This window comes from Bufo gargarizans, chromosome 4 (genome assembly GCF_014858855.1).
Source record: "Bufo gargarizans isolate SCDJY-AF-19 chromosome 4, ASM1485885v1, whole genome shotgun sequence".
In the NCBI taxonomy this organism is placed as follows: domain Eukaryota; kingdom Metazoa; phylum Chordata; class Amphibia; order Anura; family Bufonidae; genus Bufo; species Bufo gargarizans.
Window position 1 is genome coordinate 516346563 of NC_058083.1, and position 20008 is coordinate 516366570.

Sequence of the window (20008 nt, forward strand, 5' to 3'; positions counted from 1 at the left end):
TGCCACACAGTGGTGAAAATGGCCTTGTCCCAACTTTTTGGGGATTTGTTGACACCATGAAATTCTGATTCAACATATTTTTCCCTTAAAATGGTACATTTTCTCAGTTTAAACTTTTGTTCCGTGATTTATGTTCTATTCTGAATAAAGTATTAGAAGTTGGCACCTCCACATCATTGCATTCAGTATTTATTCACGATTTGTATAGTGTCCCAACTTTTTTGGAATCCGGTTTGTATGTTTATGGGGTATAGGATCTACACCGTCTGGAGTAGGGGGTGTTGCTGTGAACTCACTCAAGGCAGTTACAGGGAGTTGTATGGCATGTATGTCTGGAGTGCGGCTCCTAGGTTTGGGCTTCATGTGGTCTGGGGTTTACTGGCTCATCTTAAATGTTCTACTTATGTGGCTGTGTGGTGACATGTTTGTGTTTTTGCACCCCATAGATCGTATTACTGGGAGCTGAATGGCACAAGAGAGGGGGGTCCAGTCATTAAAGCCTGGGGAGAGGGGCGCTCCTGCGCTGGGTCCTGTACAGGCGGAGAGAGGCGCTCCTGCGCTGGGTCCTGTACAGGCGGAGAGGGGCGCTCCTGCGCTGGGTCCTGTACAGGCGGAGAGGGGCGCTCCTGCGCTGGGTCCTGTACAGGCGGAGAGGGGCGCTCCTGCGCTGGGTCCTGTACAGGCGGAGAGGGGCGCTCCTGCGCTGGGTCCTGTACAGGCGGAGAGGGGCGCTCCTGCGCTGGGTCCTGTACAGGCGGAGAGGGGCGCTCCTGCGCTGGGTCCTGTGCAGGCGGAGAGGGGCGCTCCTGCGCTGGGTCCTGTACAGGCGGAGAGGGGCGCTCCTGCGCTGGGTCCTGTACAGGCGGAGAGGGGCGCTCCTGCGCTGGGTCCTGTACAGGCGGAGAGAGGTTTAAAGGGAGGTTTACATTTCCTCTCCTTCCATCCATCACCAGTGTTTTTCCTGTCCTGCCAGGGAACGAAGTTCAGAGAGGTGCTGGGAGACCCTCTGGGGTTTACTGGCAGAACTTTATTTTTACTATAACTATATTAATTTTTTCATGGATCCGCTTACTTTTATCAGATTGGGGGTCGGATCCAGGGCCTGGCTCTCCCTCCATCAAGGCCTGTGCCCGGGACCCAACTGTGGGGTCCCCAGGGAAGCTCCCTGTTGCGGCGGCCTAGGCGGATTATATGCACAGCGGCATGGGCAGTGGTGACGTCATGTCCAGCATCCCAGGCCCTGGTGCGGGCCACATGGATATATAGCGCACAGTCTTCTGAGAGTGCAACACAATTAGTGAAAGCAGCGTGGACGGGACTACTGCAATGAGCCCCCCTACCACGCCAGGCTCAGGACAGGAGCCTGCCACTATACAGGGAACAGTGAGTAGCCTGACTTCAGGCCCCCTCTTGTGCTAGATACCCCGCTGTGGCTGACCCTTCTCTCCTTTGTATTTTCAAGGAGAAAAGTAGTCATCCTCCTCGGCTAAATTACAATCCAGGAAATGTGGGTTATGCTCCAAACGTTTACCTTCATCTGGGTCTAAGCCCCTCTGTAAAGAGTGTACAGCTGAAGTAATTAGAGGGAAACTCTAAACGTGGATAGTGACTCTTTGTACCCGGATCTGCCTGATCCTGAGGTTAGTTCAAAAGATAATGAGTATAAAAGGTTCTTTTTTAACCCAGATGATATTGAAGAGCTTATTAAAGCAATCGGAGCAACTATCCAAATGGAAATTCCTAGGAAACCTAAATCCGCACAGGAAGAGATTTTGGGGAGACTGGGGGAGCGATCCAGATCAGTATTTCCAGTGCCTGATAATGTGTAAACATTAATTAAAGGGGTTCTGCACTTTCATTTAACTGGTGTTCTATCCTCTGGATAGATCATCAGCACCTGACCGGCGGGGGTCCGACACCCGGGACCCCCGCTGATCAGCTGTTTCAGAGGGCAGCGGCACTCCAGCAGCACCGCGGCCTTCTCACTGTTTACCGCCGGGCCGCCAGCCTCACTGACGTCACGACTAGTATCAACTAGCGTACGCTCTGTTCATTTGAATGGAGCTTAGCCCCGCCCACGCTAGTTCATACTAGTCGTGACATCAGTGGGCCGGCGGTAAACAGTGAGAAGGCCGCGGCGCTGCTGGAGCGCCGCTGCCTTCTCAAACAGCTGATCGGCGGGGGACCCGGGTGTCGGACCCCCACCGATCAGAAGCTGATGATCTATCCATAGGATAGATCATCAGTTAAATGAAAGTGCAGAACCCCTTTAAAGCAGAAAAGGGTTCCTTTATTCCCCTTAGGATTAAAAAACGCTTCCCATTTGAGGAGGAGGATTGCACTGACTGGGAAACCATCCCTAGGTCGGACGCACCTGTGGCGAAAGTAGCTAAGCGCACAGTGCTTCCCTTTGAAGATGCGGCTGAGCTAAAAGACCCCATGGAAAGAAAAGTGGAGAGTCTTCTAAAAAGAACCTGGGAGGCCACGGCAGCATTATTGAAGCCGGAGGTAGCTGCGACTTCAGTATCCTGAACTCTGAATGTCTGGCTAGAACAGGTGGAGCTTCTTCTAGTAAAAAAAAATCTGAGGGATCAGATATTAGGTAGCCTCCCAGTACTAAAGATGGCGACCAGTTTTTTAGCTGATGCCTCAGCGAAGTCTGTTCGCCTTTCTGCCCACATGGCAGTACTATCCAATACCAAGGCCTGGTCGGGTTGCATGGCGTCTAACAATAAGCTAATTTCTCTACCCTTCCACGGTCAATATGTGTTCAGTCCAGACCTTGACAAGATCTTGGAGAATGCCACTGATAGAAAAAGGGGGTTTCCGGAGGGCAGATCTCGCTCCAAGAGACACATTTTTCGTGGCTAACTGTTGAGGAAGGGTTAAGACGTATGTATATATATATATCCATACATGCATGCAAATACGTGCGTGCATGTGTGATATATATGCATGCACTGACTGCCACATGATAGGATGATGTGCGCAGGTGTGCCCAGCACCTGCGCACATTTGCCCCTAGTGGTCCACAGGGACTCATTGTGGCCCCTGTGGAAAATATGTGCCCCCCAAATAAGTATTTATATATATATATATATATATATATATATGTAGAGGGAAGTGTATTCAATTCAACTCTTATCAACAGTTCATCCCCCATGTTTAGAGTAAAACTTGTGCTGATAGCCTGTAGGATAACAGCTGATTAGTATCTAGTCCTCTTTTGTTCAGGCCCCAAACAATCAGACTCTCTGGCACCGTTTGTCAGGGGGCTTTCTAATCAAAGACATCATAAACCTGTTCAACACCTCTGCCCCATGGCAGATGTATTGTAATGCATTGCAGAGGGGATCAGACCCCCAAAAGTTAGTCAGAATTAAAGTTAAAAATAAAGTTAAAAAAAAATAGTTTCAAGTAAAAAAAAAGAAAAAAACGCTACTTTACCCTGATTTTATAATAAAACATAGAAACATATTACACACATATATTACACACATATTGGGTATCACCAATTTGTCACCTTACATCACAAAAAGTGCAAGACCAAACAATCAAAAAGGCGTATGCCCCCCAAAATAGTACCAATCAAACCGTCACCTCATTCCGGAAAAAATTTAGACCCTACCTGAGACAATAGGTCAAAAAATTAAAATCTATGGCTCTCAGACTATGGAGACACCAAAATATCATTTTTTTGTTTGTTTCAAAATTTTTATTGAAATAAATAAGAAAAAGTATACATATTAGGTATTGCCATGTCTGTAACTATCTGCTCTATAAAAATGTCACATGACTTAACACCTCAGGTTAACGTTGTAAAAATAAATAAATAAAAACGGTGCCAAAATTACAATTTTTTTTGGTCGCCTTAACCATAAAGTGTAATAATGAATGATCAAAAAATTATATGTACCCCAAAATGATACCAATAAAAAAGTCAACTCTTACTGCAAAAAGCGAGCCCCTCCATAAAAGGATTAGCAGAAAAATATAAAAAAATGGCGTTTAGAAAACCTATTTTTTTTCCAAAAATGCTTTAATATGTAAAACAAACAAAGAAAGTAGACATATTTGATATCATTGCATCATTGTAAAGAATTAAAAATAAAAACGGTTCCAAAACAGCCATTTTTTTGTTACCTTGCCTCACAAAGAAAATTATATGTACCCCAAAATAGTACCAATAAAACTGGCACCTTATCCCCTCGTTTCCAAAATGGGGTCACTTTTTGGGAGTTTGTACTGTAATGGTGCATCAGGGGGGCTTCAAATGGGACATGGTGTCTAAAAACCAGTTCAGCAAAATCTGCCTTTCAAAAACCATACGGCGCTCCTTTTCTTCTGCGTCCTGCCGTGTGCCCTTACATCAGTTTACAACCACATATGGGGTGTTTCTGTAAACCGCAGAATGAGGGTATATTTAATATTGCATATGATGTAGTGGGAAGCGGGCAAAAAATTTCAAATGGGGTGAAATAAAAAAAAAATAAAAAAATTCCACCACAGTTTTACGTTTTTTTTTTTTATTTACGACGTTTGATGTATAATAAAACTGACCATTTACTTTTATTCTACAGGTCAGTATGAATCTGGCAATACCTAATATGTATAGTTTTTCTTGCGTTTTGATAGTGATAAAAAATATTGAAAGTGGGGAAAAAAATCTGTTATTTTGTCACTATATTTTGACCCCTATAACTTCTTTATACTATGGGCGTTTGAATATATTTTTATACTATGGGCGTTTTCGCACATCGCGACACCCATGATGTGTATTTTTTTTATTTTTTTTGTTTTTATTTAGGGAAAAGGAGGGTGATTTTAATTATAATTTTTTTTTTTTTACTTTTTTACACTTTTTTATATAGCTCCCATAGGGAACTATAACATGCAATCATCTGATTGCTATTATCATAGACTCCAATGCACTTGCATTGGAGTCTATGATGATTTTATAACTTTCCTATGAAGCCCTATTACAGTCAAAGGCTCCATAGGAAATTCTATGCAGCAGCCTCCTGTCATTTACAAAGACAGGGGCTGCTGCCTGCACACTCCGGCTCCTCTGATCGCCACACGGGGGAGCCGGAGCATAACCGGAAGTGCGTGCTTTCGGTTTTAGAGCGCTCAGATGCCGTGGTCAGGATTTACTATGGCATCTGAGGGGTTAAATGTCTGCCAGTTGCGGACATGAGCTGCGGGTGTCTGCTATAAGAAGCAGGCTATGGCGCCCGCATCGAGCAGGAGCGGACGCCATCTTTAAAGACCCCCAACGCTGGGCGTGAAGGGGTTAAGACCATTTTCCTAGTAGCCATATCTTCAGCTAGATGGGTCTGTGAGCTCCAAGCTCTTTACAACCCTATCTAAGAGTTTTTGAAGATAAGTTAGTCTTCAAACTAGATCCCAGTTTTTTACCAAAAGTGGTCGCCTCTTTTCACAGGTCCCAAGACATTGTGATACCATCATTTTGCGCCAACCCCACAAATGACCAGGAGGCGGCCTATCATAATTTAAATGTCAGACGTTCAGTTCTACGGTATCTTGAGGTCACAAAAAATTGGAGGATAGATAACAATCTTTTTGGTTATTTGTATATAGCTGCAAAACGTTTCCCGCTGGATAAGAACAGCTATTACTGAAGCATATATGGCAGTAGGAATGGAGGCCCCTACTTCTCTTAGAGCTCATTCTACCGGGGCTGTAGCAACCTCCTGGGCACAAAGATCTTCGGCTTCCTTAGAACAAATTTGTAGGGCCGCTACCTGGAAGAGGGCCCATACTTTCACAAAGCACTACAAGTTACATGTATTTGCAAATGAGGATATGGCCTTTGGACAGGGCTGGTGCAAGAATTTTTGCCACCCTAGGCAAAAGCTAATTTTGCCGCCCCCTTGACTCCGCCCATTGACCACACCCCTTTTTCCGCCCCTTTTTCAGCCACCTATTGCATGCAACATTTAACTATGGTCGTGTACCCTGTGCCAGTCCGACTATGGTCATTTATATATAATATCGTGGGATTGCGCGCCCGAAGTCAGCACCGGTGCAAGGATTTTTGTCAACAGAAGCAAATGTACATTTTGCCCCCCCCCCCCCATCATTTCACTTTTCTGCCCCTCATAATTCATGTCCATCTCTTGCCCCCTCCCCATCATTTCACATTTCTGCCCCTCATGATTCATGTCCATTTCTTGCCCCCCATGTGATAATATCATAGTGCCATCCTCTCCCCCTGCCCCCTAATGTGCCAGTATAAAGTGCCTCTCTCCTCCCCCCTCCATGTGCCAGTATCATGGTGCCAATAGCCCCCCCCTCCCCCGTGGCAGTAAAGTAACAGTCCGGTATTAAAAAAAAAAAAAAAAAAAACACTTTCAGAAAAGTTTTTCTGGGATTCGAACTCACAACCTTTACACATCAGAGGTAAGGCATTTACCCTCACAGCCATGAAAGCTGTATTATCAATTGCTTAAAAAAAAAAAAAATAAGACTTCTACTGTAGGTAACTTTGATAGTGTACATCCATACACATGACAGCTGCCCCAGTACACTGTGTATGGATGTATTAGAGCTGGGTGTGTTGGGATGTACACTAGGTATCAAAGTTACAGTAGAAGTCTTATTACTTTTTTTTTTTTAAGCATCTAGTAATACAGCTTTCATGGCTGTGAGGGTAAATGCCTTGGCTCAGATGTGTCAAGGTCGTGAGTTCGAATCCCACGAGAAACTTTTCTGACAGAAAGCCTAGATGAGATTTAAATACACCAGGGTGTCTCAGCTGCGTGCCGCTCTCTCTGCCCGTAGTGAACTCATCGGAGCGCATCTGGCCGGCAAGAACGGAAGGAGATGAGATGATGTCAGATGGATGACACAAGTAGGGGGCGGGGCGCTGCGTGCCGCTCTCTCTGCCCGTAGTGAACTCATCGGAGCGCATCTGGCCGGCAAGAACGGAAGGAGATGAGATGATGTCAGATGGATGACACAAGTAGGGTGCGGGGCGCCGGCGCCCCCAGGCAGAGTGCGCTCTACGCGGTTGCCTACTCTGCTTATGGGTGGCGCCGGCCCTGCCTTTGGACACAAGGTCCTATGTGCTGTAGTCCCTCCCTAAAATAATTTTTCGTTGTTAATTCTCAGGATGTGCTGTCATGGAGATGACTGGGGAGATGAGTATTACACCCACCGGTAATCCGGGTTCCTGGAAGTCTCCATGACCGCACATTTATCCCATCCCTTTTTTCATTTATTTTTTCTATGTAAATTTACCTCTTTATCCTGGTGTCTGTTGAAAATACTATGGTTGGGGAGGGAATTTAATCCTCTCTGTGTTTCAGTCTCAGGATGTCATGGAGACTTCCAGGAAACAGGATTACCGGTGAGTGTAATACTCATTGACAGAGTGCAAACATCGGTGGAGAGTGCAGTATGTGAGGGGGTGGGCGGAATGGAGAGCAGTCAGGAGGCGGTGTGTGCGTGGTCATGGAGGTGCATTCTGTCTGATGTAAGGATACTCTAGAGAGAGCTGTTCACTTATCTGGGTCTGGGTTTTCAGGATGAGAAAGTGGGTCTAAGGGAACCTTGCACATCAGTGGTAGGGTCCTGTTACACTTGCAGATAATCGTGCAGATCATTGCTAAGCGTTCGTATGCTCGTTAGTCATGATCTGGCATTGCAGTACAGCTGCCGATTACCTCGTTCATCGTGTAATCAGAGTCTTTCAACAGATTTAAGAATAATAGTTTGCTGGCGGCAGATTGTGCAGTGTAATTGGCACTCTGCTGTCAGCAAACCGTGATTCAGTATGGGGACGAGCAATGGCATTAGCGATCACCCCTCCTCCCATGGCTGCATGTAATAGCAGCAGTCTCCTCCGCTAGCGAGCCAGGTAATTGCTGGGAAGGAAAGCTTCTGTATGGAGACGAGCGATGATGTTAGTGATCACGGCTTCCCACACAGTGGAGGAGATCACAGTAAATGTCTCCTCCACTAACGAGCAGCTGATTGCCGGGAAGGAATGCTTCCCTCACGATAATCGCCTGCAGAATCTCCAGGTGTAATAGGACCCTTCGTGAGAAAATGTGATTTAGGGAGCAGGCTTTGAGCAGCATGAGGTGAGGTTTTAGTGGCTGTGGGGTGCAGTTTGTGAAGGGTGTGGGCACCCAGAGCAGTTGTCAGGCTGTGTCATGTAGTGGGTGCTTAAGGGGTGTAGTCTGTGAAGGGTGGCTTTTAGGGAGTTGTAGGGGGAACAAAATCATGGTATGTACATGTGGTCGGAGATGTGAGGGGTTTCCTCATCTCGCCGTTACTAAGGCGAGATCAGAACACGGTTCCAACCGTCAACCGGCCGAGAAGCAGTGGAGCGCGTTGGTGCTCGCTGTTTCAGAAGCTCCTATTACGACGTGTGGGAGGTACGGAAACAGCATAGCACAGCAATCTACGTCTATAAATAGTCTCACCAGGACTGCCATACATGTGCCTAGTTTATGATGAGGCGCACACTCAATGGGGGCACTTTTACTAAGACCGCCATTTTACACCGTTAATAGTATAATGTAATGGATTGGTTGTGCACACCTCATATGGAATATAGCATATATCAGGACTTGTTTAGATAGGTCCTCAATATTTATTGTACATAGGTTATAAAAGGTTATATAAATACACTTGATAGCTGAGGAATGTGTCAACAGGAAAGATTCAATCCTAACGTGATTTTTTGATGTGATCTGTAAAAATATCTGTAAAATATCAAGATGCAAAAATAAAAAACATATATCAAATATTGTAGGTGAGTATATGTGATTCACACTATCATTTCAAAAAATGTAATATCAAAAAGTCGAAAAACATGACCTATAAACAAAAAGTTAAATTATCCAAGGTGAATTGACACTCATTAAAATATGCAATAAATATACTGAATGAAAATTGTGTAGTACAAATGTAGTAGGGAATTATTAAAAGCACAATGGAAGTATATTTCTATGGTGAGCTGTGCCCAGGGAGTTTGCGGTTAGGCACACCACGCCACAATGGACAATAACATTCCATCCAACAGTAATAGAATCTTCAAAAAGGAACCATCTATTCAAGAAGTTCTTAAATTCAATCACCCCAATAGTCAAATGGAGAGAATACTAGTCCACGGTTTTGCGGCAATGTGTCAACTGAGATGAACTATACTGTATTGGACATTGTTGTATCCAACAGTATTGTAGTTCTGATCCAGCAGTGCTGCTGTTGAGAAATAGTTCCTTCAGAAAGGCAGCACTAATAAAGAAACCGCACTGAAGTATAGCAAGGGTTAATTCATTCAACAGGCTTATCCAGCTTTGTTATAGTCTCGATATGTTGCGATTAATTGCTTCTAAATAGATTGCTGTATATCTTCCTTTCAAATATTTAGCAATTGTGTCGATATATCAGGAATTGGGGCCTGCCGTATTACTGAAATATAGATGCCGTTCTACGAGCTCATGATCACAGTCAATGGACGGGCCACTTAGTTCACCTAGAGGTTAATATATTATATCTGCTACTCACGATTAGTTGACCCTGATTGTAGGTTGTAGTGTAGACGGCTTGGTACCTCCACTCTGTAACTGCAGGCTGATATTTGTTTGTCGCTGTGGCCGCGGCGTCCCACGTGCTCACAGAGGCGGCGGTGTTTGAATCTTTCAGAGTGTGGAGTAGCTGCGAAGTCCGAAGGTGCCGGTTCGTTTCACACAGCTGTAAGTAGCAGAGGGTGATGCATCAAATGAATACTTGGAGCGCTCCTAAGGACCTTGGGGAACCGGCATCTTCGGACTTTGCAGCTACTCCACACTCTGAAAGATTCAAACACCGCCGCCTCTGTGAGCACGTGGGACGTTTGTACACCCTGTGCATCGGATAGGTTACTATCTGACGTGCGATTCCAGTTTTATTATCTATGTACTGACCTGTCCATGCAACCTGTTGTATGTTGGAGAGACGAGTACAGATTTTAAGTCGCGTCTCAACAACCACAGGTTAAGCATAAGGAAGACAAGATTAGACCTGCCGGTTTCAAAACACTTTGCAGAGTATAAACATGTTGAGAGAGACATGAAGTGTTGTATCATTGATTTGGTTCCAATGCCGAGGAGAGGCGGTGATAGAGCCAGTATTTAAAAAAAAAAAGGGAACTTAAGTGGATTCATGTACTTAAAGGGGTTATCCCATCTTAGACAATGGGGGCATATCGCAAGGATATGCCCCCATTGTCTGATAGGTGCGGGTCCTACCGCTGGGACCCGCACCTATAAGGAGAACGGAGCAGAGAAAGTGGAGGAGGGCGCACTGCGCATGCGCAGTCGCCCTCCAGTCATTTCTATGGAGCCGCCGAAAATTTCCGTCGGCCCCATAGAAATGAATGGAAGCGTTGGCCGCGCATGTGCGGTGCGCTCCCATTCACTTCAATGGGAGAGGCGGGGAGCTGCGCCTGGTGGTGGTCGGACCCTGGGAAACCCGGGGTCCTCCAGCCACAACTCTCCCCGGCTCCGTTCTCGTTGTAGGTGCGGGTCCCAGAGGTGGGACCCGCACCTATCAGACAATGGGGGCATATCCTAGCGATATGCCCCCATTGTCTAAGATGGGATAACCCCTTTAATTCCCTTTGTGCTCGGCTCAGCTATCAGAAACGTATTGAGAACATGATGACCATACCTATCTATCTCTAAAGCAGTAGAATTGTGCCGTAACTGCTGTAGGAAGAGAAACCTAAAGAGGGCCTCTCTTATACTGCCCATCCGAAAAAGTAGGAGGGAGGGTGGGTAAGCATTCGCCGCCGAGAACGCTGTCAGGGGGAGGGGAGTTTATATAAGGTAACCAGCTTCCCCTCCCACAAATACGGCAAACGCATTTGCCTCTCACTTGTGCTCGGCTCAGCTATCAGAAACGTATCGAGAACATGATGACCATACCTATCTATCTCTAAAGCAGTAGAATTGTGCCGTAACTGCTGTAGGAAGAGAAACCTAAAGAGGGCCAAAAAGAGGAACCAAACTAATCGATACACAGTAGATTTATTGAGTTACATTAACAGTTTGTGAAAAGCCATGGACAGCTCACTATGCATATTTGGAATATAACGACCATAACATGAAGACTTCCATCTACCTAGCCTTTTAATAACATGAACCGGTACCCCATTGCTAGACACAGCGGAAGCTGCGCCCATTCTAAAAGAGTGACCAGTAATAGACCGAGGGTTAATGCCGGTATTGACTAGCGACATGCGTATATATTTGATGAACACCGATAAACTGAGGGGTTTGCGGGCTATTGTGAACAATGCTGCATCCTCTGGCCTGTCTGAGATAAACGTCAACCATTCCTGAATGGTCTTAACAGGACACCACTGATTGTTCGTAGGGAAATATCTAATTTCTATTATTTCCCCTGGTAAAGCTGTTTTGGAGTGAGGTAACTTCAGTACATAAGTATCACCGTCCCGACTGAAGTGCTTCTTCCTTAAATACGTGGAGGAGGTCGCACTACACGTAAATTCCCCCGGCCTAAGGAACCCAAAGAAACCCACGTATAATGCGGTTTTGATGGCAAGACTGATATTATACCCGAAGGGTCTTTTATCTAGAGAATCAGACAGTAACTTGAATGTCAGGCCTGATAGAGGTTGCCGGGTGACCTGAGTTTTGACTGCTTCTTTCTGGATACCTCTCAGAACTGCCCTAATAGGGTGCGCTGAAAAGAGAGACGGTTCCTCAGGGCGGAGTAAATGGAAAAATGCTGAATCCCTGCCAGATATATTTTGATTGTACTGAAAGCCAATTTCCGCTGAGAGTTGCAAAACCCGATGAATGCCATTATATAGGAGATATGCCCCATACCCTCCGCCGGGTACGATTCACTGAACTTCGTGAACCATGCCCATGCTGTGTTGTAGAGTTTAACCGTATTTTTGGATAACGATTGGCGCATAAGCCTACGTGCTGTTTCAAGATGGTGCCCTAATCCATCCTCAGTTCTGCGTATTGTGGTGTAACTGACGGAACTGGATCTGCTTCTGGGGAAACCTGGAAGAAAAGAGGGAAATTAAAGCGGGACAACGCATCGGCTGCCATATTCTCACGACCACTAATATGCGAGCAAACAAAATTAAACTGATGTAGTAAGGATAACCATACCAGTTTCCGCACAAAAGACATGATTTCTAACGCAGCCGATCTACCTTTCGCTAGAATCTCCACCACTACTGCGCTATCTGTCAACAACAAGACCGTTTTATTGGTCCATTGCGCTCCCCAGACCTGTGCTGCTGCCACTATAGGATAGATCTCCAAAAGAGGAGAAGACCGCATGCTGGCAGAGGAACTAGCAATCTCTGGAGGCCAACCATCTGCCAACCAGTGAGGACCCCAGATAGCCGCCAACCCTACAGTGGCAGCCGCATCAGAGTATACCACTGGCGATTGATTGGATGCTGCTGGGAAAACAATGAGACCCCATTCCACTGAGACAGGAATTTGTCCCACATACTTAAGTCTCCCCTGGCCTGCTGGTCTAAACGAATCAGACTGTCCTGCTCCGGTGCCAAAGAGAGTAATCTCAACAATCTAGATATAAAGGATCTCCCCTGTGGGATTATCCGAATGGCAAAATTCAGAGTCCCCAGGAGAGACTGTAACTCTGTTTTGGAAATAGCTGTTGCCCGAGAGACGTTCGATACCGTCTCCTTGATTCTGACTAGTTTATCCGCTGGCAAACTAGCCTCCATTTTCTGTGTATCCAATTGTATACCTAAAAAGGTAATTCTAGTGCTAGGCCCTTCCACTTTACTGGCTGCAACGGGGACGTTGAGATCCTTGAAGACTGACTGTAGAACCTGTAAATCCTGCGGAACCTGCCATGATGGCTCAATTAGCAAGAAATCGTCCAGGTAGTGTATGACATGATTGACCCGGAATTTGTCTGTCAACACCCAGTGTAAGGCCTTCGCAAATTGGTCAAACAACCAGGGGCTAGATTTTGAGCCAAACGTGAGTCTATTGGAAAAATAATAAGAGTCTTGCCACTTAATGCCATGCCACCGCCAAAGCTGTGGTTGTAGGGGGAGTAACTTGAAGGCATCAGTAATGTCTGCTTTTGACAGCCACGTATTATGGCCTAAGGATAATATTACCTGAATAGCTTCGTCTATTGAGGAATATTTCATGGTAAATTCTTCTGATGGTATTAACGCATTTAGACTGGGAATGGGTGATGAATGAGGCGCTGACAAATCATAAATCAGCCTTTTTTTATTAGGATTGAATTTACCGGTCACAACCCCCACCGGATTGACGCGCCAGCAATCAAATGGTGACTGACTCAGTGGCCCAATCAGATAACCTTTATCAAGTTCCTGCTGGATTAAACCTGACACAACTGATGGATTCCTATCTGCCGACCGTAGATTGCTACACTCATAAGGGACCTGTGGAAGTGCCATGAAACCCGTATGAAACCCGTTCGCTAAGCCCTCCAGGACGAATTGAACCCAACCTGCCTGTGGGTGATCCGCCAGCAACAGCCTGAACAGATCTATATTCACCACTCCTAGTCATGTGGTCTTGACATCTCTCTGTGGACAGGCCGCCTTTGGGTGAGCCCTGAAGCAAATGGAGCACAAGTGTAGCAACCTGCATTGACTATAATTACAATTTGCAAAATTAAAGTTATTACACAGTTGTGATCTGCCCAGGAACTTGATCGGTCGACCTAATTTATCCAAACCCGAAGCCATTCTACTGGTGGAGGGGAACTGAAAATTCTTCACCTGCTGGAATTCTACCAACCCATTGCTACTGGTGCACCAAGCAGTCGTATGGGAATAAGAGTTGCATAACGAACAAGCCGGTGCTTTCAAGCCTGCAAAGTGTCGGCAGAATAGTTCAGTATCCATTTTAGACCAGTCAATCTTTTGATTAAATTGGGATAGCGCAGCTGCTGCTTTAGCCGAGAAAGATCTGTGGTACTCATAAAACGCTGTACCTCCATACTTATACCCAAGTTCCACAACCTTATATAGATACAAGTCCAGTTCCTCCCTTCTCTGTGGACTGACTGAACAAACAACATCTCGCCATAAACTGAAGGCTAATACAAATTCAGAAACGGAAAGCTTCCTATTGAGCCTAACCACTGAGATGACCTTATTCTCAACAGACTCCAATCTAACTTGCACGTCGGACAATGACGTCGCCATTAAATTGATCAAGGTATGCAATTGTGTCAGGGATGTCTGAATTGTGTTCATAGAGACCACTTCCTGACTTGGCCCTGCAGACTCAGATTGTAAAAGTCTATACAGTTCAGCCTTCCTGGCTGAGGTGGAAAACGGAACCCCTCTTCTTGTTAGTTCTGCCATCAATTTGGGCACGGTCCATGCCCTGTAGGAAGGTCCTCCACTCTCGGACTGCTGATCAATACTGCCATGACAACTGGGAGTGTCCCCAATTTCTGAAGTATTAGACATCTTGCACTGGAACGGTAAAGAAAAGAAACACAAAACAAATTTTATATCCTTGAACTTGTAGCCTCACTAAATGAACCGTCACCATTAGCCCACCGCCAACCTGATAGGTGAAACCATGGAAAAGACCCTGTATAAAGCAGACCACTCCCCTATGACAGGACTAAATAGTTATACTGCAGCTGGTGCTCTGAACCCCATTCTATGCTTAACCCATGAACCGCACACGTGACAGTACCAGTAACACCCTTAACTTAAATGACACCACCGTGTGATGTGTGAGGTCCCCATGCGTAGTGCCTGAAGTCGTGTCAGGACTTATGAGTCTGAAAACGTATCAGACCGAACCCATTGCCTGAAGACGTGACAGGTCTTAATTAGCTGCAGACGTGGCAGCACGTGAGTTTGCCTGAAGACGTGACAGGTCTTAATTAGCTGCAGACGTGGCAGCACGTGAGTTTGCCTGAAGACGTGACAGGACTTACATTGAGTCTGTAGACGTGACAGACTTTTGCTTGAAGTAGAACTACACGGATGCTCAGATCTTATGCTGTACGTGCCCGTATGCTGAAATAAAGATGTAGAACTCTATTTAATATACCCACTGACCCCTTTTGACTGTACCCCCCATCCCCCCCCCCCTTTTTTTTTTTACCTGCTATACAGCTTCTAGCCCCGGAGTGACAACCGTATACTCTCCCAACCGCCAATCTTGCACCTAAAAATGCATCATGTTATAGACTTATGCTTACAGCGTAACCACGAACCTACCTGAACAAATGGACAACCCCCCTGTGTACCTATACCCCGTTCCCCCTCTCTCTCTCTCTTCCCCCTTTTTTTTTCTTTTTTTCCTTTTTCTTTTCACATATATTTCCCCTCCCCTGCCTAATATGCCCTCCTTGAAATACTCTAAATCACTCCCCCCCACCTTTTTTTTTTTTTTTTTTCCTTTTTTATTATACTACAGCATCAGCTCCGGAACCTAATTCTCCCCACTAACCTCCAAAGACTCTCAAGAAAGACCCTGTTTAAACAATATAATTTAACAGGCAGGAATTGCAGCGTGCCCTGGTTAATATTCACAAATACAAACTTATGTGTCATCGCCATCCAATTTTAGATACTTAACAAATAATTACTGGATCTGTATTCCCAACTTGGTTGCTATGACACTGGAAGGAACATGACATAAAACAGCAGAGACTGACCACCACGTAAGGTACCCTTTACATTGATTATGCCGTACAAAAAATGTTTGTACCTAAAAGCGTGTTTGTGTCTCATAGATGGCAACCCACAGTTGTGGAAGCCTCCATGACACGCAACTACTAGTACCTGAACTCATATATTAACTAATAGACTGCAAGCCTCGATAAGAGGTTGAGGGTACGATGCCCCAGCCCCTGACACGCCCCCTCACCACAGCGCTGGTGCCGACGACAGACCCCAGTAGGATCGGGCTTGCCTGCGCGCCCTCTCGCCCCCAACTAACACATGCCGGTAGCCGTCCAACATCATCCCCCCCCCCATACCCTGGCCCCGATCCTACCACCGTCTTGCCGCTTGCTTCCTGCAATGAACGCGGACCCAGCCTGCTCGTGCAACCGGAAGTGCCTGTCAGCTGAGGAAACACTACTCTAAGCATTCGCCGCCGAGAACGCTGTCAGGGGGAGGGGAGTTTATATAAGGTAACCAGCTTCCCCTCCCACAAATACGGCAAACGCATTTGCCTCTCACTAAACCACATGGTCTGAATGTGGACTATAATATTGGGGCAATATAGGTTAGCGGCTTGCCCTTGACCAACATATGGAAACGTTATATTGTACCTGCGTATATTTGGTGATCAATTGTATGGGACAAAATAGTAGTTCCTTATGGATTGCCAAATTTTAAATGTTTTTTTTCTATTCTATTTTACCACAGATGGTTTGCAATGGAGCATGGTGAGAGGAAGTACGAGGAGATATTTGAATGCGTGCGGTCAAGATCCACATTATGTAGAGGATGTCTGTGTTTGTCTTTGTTTTATTAATTTTTTGTTTATTTTGTATATGGCCATAGTCTGTTGCCCACATGGGAGGTAGTATTGAGGAGAACCCTCTTGAATGGTGGTGATGTGCGGGTTTTTAACCGGGGGTGCAGTGCGACCCTGCATTAACATGCGGGTGCGCTACTGACCGCGGGTCACGGGTGGAGACTGCACCTATGTCCTATGGGGCTAGTCATCACTGCCATCTATGGTATGTCGGCATGAATTGGTGCTGGCGCCACCTTGATCCTGTGCGCAACAGACGGCATTGGCATTGGTATGTGACGTCCGCGGTGGATGTCTGGTTCCCTTATCAAATATGGTGGACACGGTATTGGAGTTACAATGCGCAGCCGCGCAATGATGTATGTGGCTACAACCGGAAGCGCTTTATGTACGTCATCCTGACATGCGCAGAGACGCCCCAGACATGCCGAACGACATGCGGTATCCTAGATGGCAGCCATTCACCCTCTTACTCCTCCTTCACCCTCCTCTCGCAATACCTCATAGTAAGCACTTGGCACTTTTTGATTATCATTCACATATGGCACTGATCACGATAATTATTGTAATCAATATTGTATGGAAGTTTTTCTTTTATTATATGTAATTATGTATACATCACTAGGGAAATATATACAATGTGGGTTAAATTAAATTTGGATTATATTGTTATATATTTGTATTTCATATTTTATGAGATTTGTTATTAATTATTATATATTCATTGCACTTGTTTTTTTCAATTTTAATCAATTGCACATGTTTTGCTAATTGTAATGAATGAGTATGTTGCTATATATTGTTGGCATTTTGTCTCTGTACACCGCTTGAGAAAGTCTCCTGTCTAGAGCCGAAACGTCTCGCATGACTTTTGTACTTTTTTACTTTCTGGAGTGCTGTGTCATGACCATGTTTATGGCCGTGACTCCTTGGGAGCCGCATACAGTTGCCCGCGGTTTGGGTTGTAGTTTCAACCGCAGCTGGAGGCATAATGTTGTTGGCCTCAGGTGCGGTTGCCGCGGACAACAGCTATGTGTGCGGTTCCCTTGGAGTTGTGTGCGTGTTTGTAAGCACTTTTGTATGTCTGTGTGCACTTTGTTTATGTTTGGTGTGCACTGACATCTTCCCTTCACTGTGGCTGTCCGTGGCAACGTTTGGTTGTATGGTGTACATGTGGTGGCAGTGTTCCGGCCTTCGGGCTGACTCCCAGGACACGGTTGCCACCCATGTCATTGCCTGCGGCAACAGCCACAGTGTGTTTGTTGTTTGGACACTTCCCCTTTAAGTTGTGTTTTCCCTTCTGTGGTTTTGGAAGGGTTAACTCCCTTTCTGTGTGTGTGAGTCACGGGGTGTGTCTGACTGCTGGGTGTGGCCTCTTGGCCCTATATAGCCTCAGTTGTAGGCAGTAGTCAGAGAGGGTGCTTCAGCCATGCTGGCTGGAGACATCCTCCTGGTTACTTACCAACTGCCAGTGGGGGCCATCCTTCTGGTCATAGCAAAATAATAATGTCGTTTGGTGTCTTGAAGATGTGTTTTGGTTTTATGCTTGTTTATTGCACCTATGGTCCTGGGTTCCCGTGTGTTGTGTGCTGAGTCCTGTTGTCTGTGGGCTGTACTGCCACATGGGTTCCAAGCTTTTTTGTCTGTGGCAGGTGAGAGTTATGTTTGTGGCAAGTACCTGCCATTGCCATAGGTTGTATTTGTTCTCCCTTCCTTGCAGCTTGGCCAGTGAGACTCCTGTTCCTCCGTATCCAGAAGAAACAGGTTGTCTTACCCTGACTCCTAGTCCACGGACCGGTCGGAGGGTGAGTTAGGGCTCTGAGGTTCCTGAGCATGGGTCCTCCTACCTTAAAGGTCGGCCCATGCAGCTAGGAGTTAGGGTCAGGTTAGGGACGCGATAGGAGGTGACCTGCTCCCTAATCCTGTCGTCCTGGTCAAGCAGCGACCATCTTCCAGGCATCGCACGGCTGAGGGTTTCCCCCATCCTCAGCCGTGACATGCTGCCCATTTTTTCTATTTTATTTATATATATATATATATATATATATATATATATTGTGACGGGATTAGCTCACGGGACCGCCGTCTCCTGGGATAGACGGGCGCTATATGAAGAAAAAAGGGAATTTTGTCCAGCTTGTAGTTGTGGTAATCCAAAGGCTTTTATTCAATAATCACGTGAATATAAAATCCAGGTACAAGAAAGCAGGTCTACATGTTTCGGGCTCAATTCAATTTTAGCCCTTACTCATGACAAATTTCAAATACACTGTGAGTTGTTCTTATAGGGAGGAGGGAGAGGCTCCCACACCTAAAGCAATCAGGCTGAGAGTCAATCCCTCCTCTCCACAAGTGTGCACATAAGTAAAAACATACCAAAATTAGATAATATAGTCTGTATAAAACAAGGGTTTAAAGGAATAGAGCAAACAGGGAAGGAAGGAAGAGGAAGAAAAAATAAAAATAAATTATATATATAATTTTTTAGTAAATAAATAAAAAGCTGGATGTACAATTAATACTGTAGAATGACATCCAGACTTTTATTTAGGCCTTGTGGTTGGCGACTTTTTAATCGGAAAATCCAATAAGATTCTCTATTTAAGAGTTTCCTTTTTCTATCGCCACCTCTTATTGTTTTTTTAACCTTTTCAATACCCTGTACTGACATATAGGAGACATCACCACCATGTATTGTAGCAAAATGAAGGCTTGCCGCAGATACAGACGTGGACAAAATTGTTGGTACCCTTTGGTCAATGAAAGAAAAAGTCACAATGGTCACAGAAATAACTTTAATCTGACAAAAGTAATAATAAATTAAAATTCTATAAATGTTAACCAATGAAAGTCAGACATTGTTTTTCAACCATGCTTCAACAGAATTATGTAAAAAAATAAACTCATGAAACAGGCATGGACAAAAATGATGGTACCCCTAACTTAATATTTTGTTGCGCAACCTTTTGAGGCAATCACTGCAATCAAACGCTTCCTGTAACTGTCAATGAGACATCTGCACCTCTCAGCAGGTATTTTGGCCCACTCCTCATGAGCAAACTGCTCCAGTTGTGTCCGGTTTGAAGGGTGCCTTTTCCAGACTGCATGTTTCAGCTCCTTCCAAAGATGCTCAATAGGATTGAGGTCAGGGCTCATAGAAGGCCACTTTAGAATAGTCCAATTTTTTCCTCTTAGCCATTCTTGGGTGTTTTTAGCGGTGTGTTTTGGGTCATTGTCCTGTTGCAAGACCCATGACCTGCGACTGAGACCAAGCTTTCTGACACTGGCTAGTACATTTCTCTCTAGAATTCCTTGATAGTCTTGAGATTTCATTGTACCCTGCACAGATTCAAGACACCCTGTGCCAGACGCAGCAAAGCAGCCCCAGAACATAACAGAGCCTCCTCCATGTTTCACAGTAGGGACAGTGTTCTTTTCTTGATATGCTTCATTTTTTCGTCTGTGAACATACAGCT

General features: G+C 45.3%; 1 protein-coding gene across 1 annotated transcript in view; it reads right to left on the reverse strand.

The window, feature by feature from the left end:
- Window positions 1-493: 493 nt before the first annotated feature.
- The window catches only part of LOC122935528 (zinc finger protein OZF-like), a 46178-nt gene continuing 26663 nt past the window's right edge, over window positions 494-20008 (reverse strand). The window contains exon 3 of the mRNA XM_044291298.1: window positions 494-890. Within this exon, the coding sequence (XP_044147233.1) occupies window positions 494-890 (397 nt within the window). The remainder of the gene's footprint in view (window positions 891-20008) is intronic.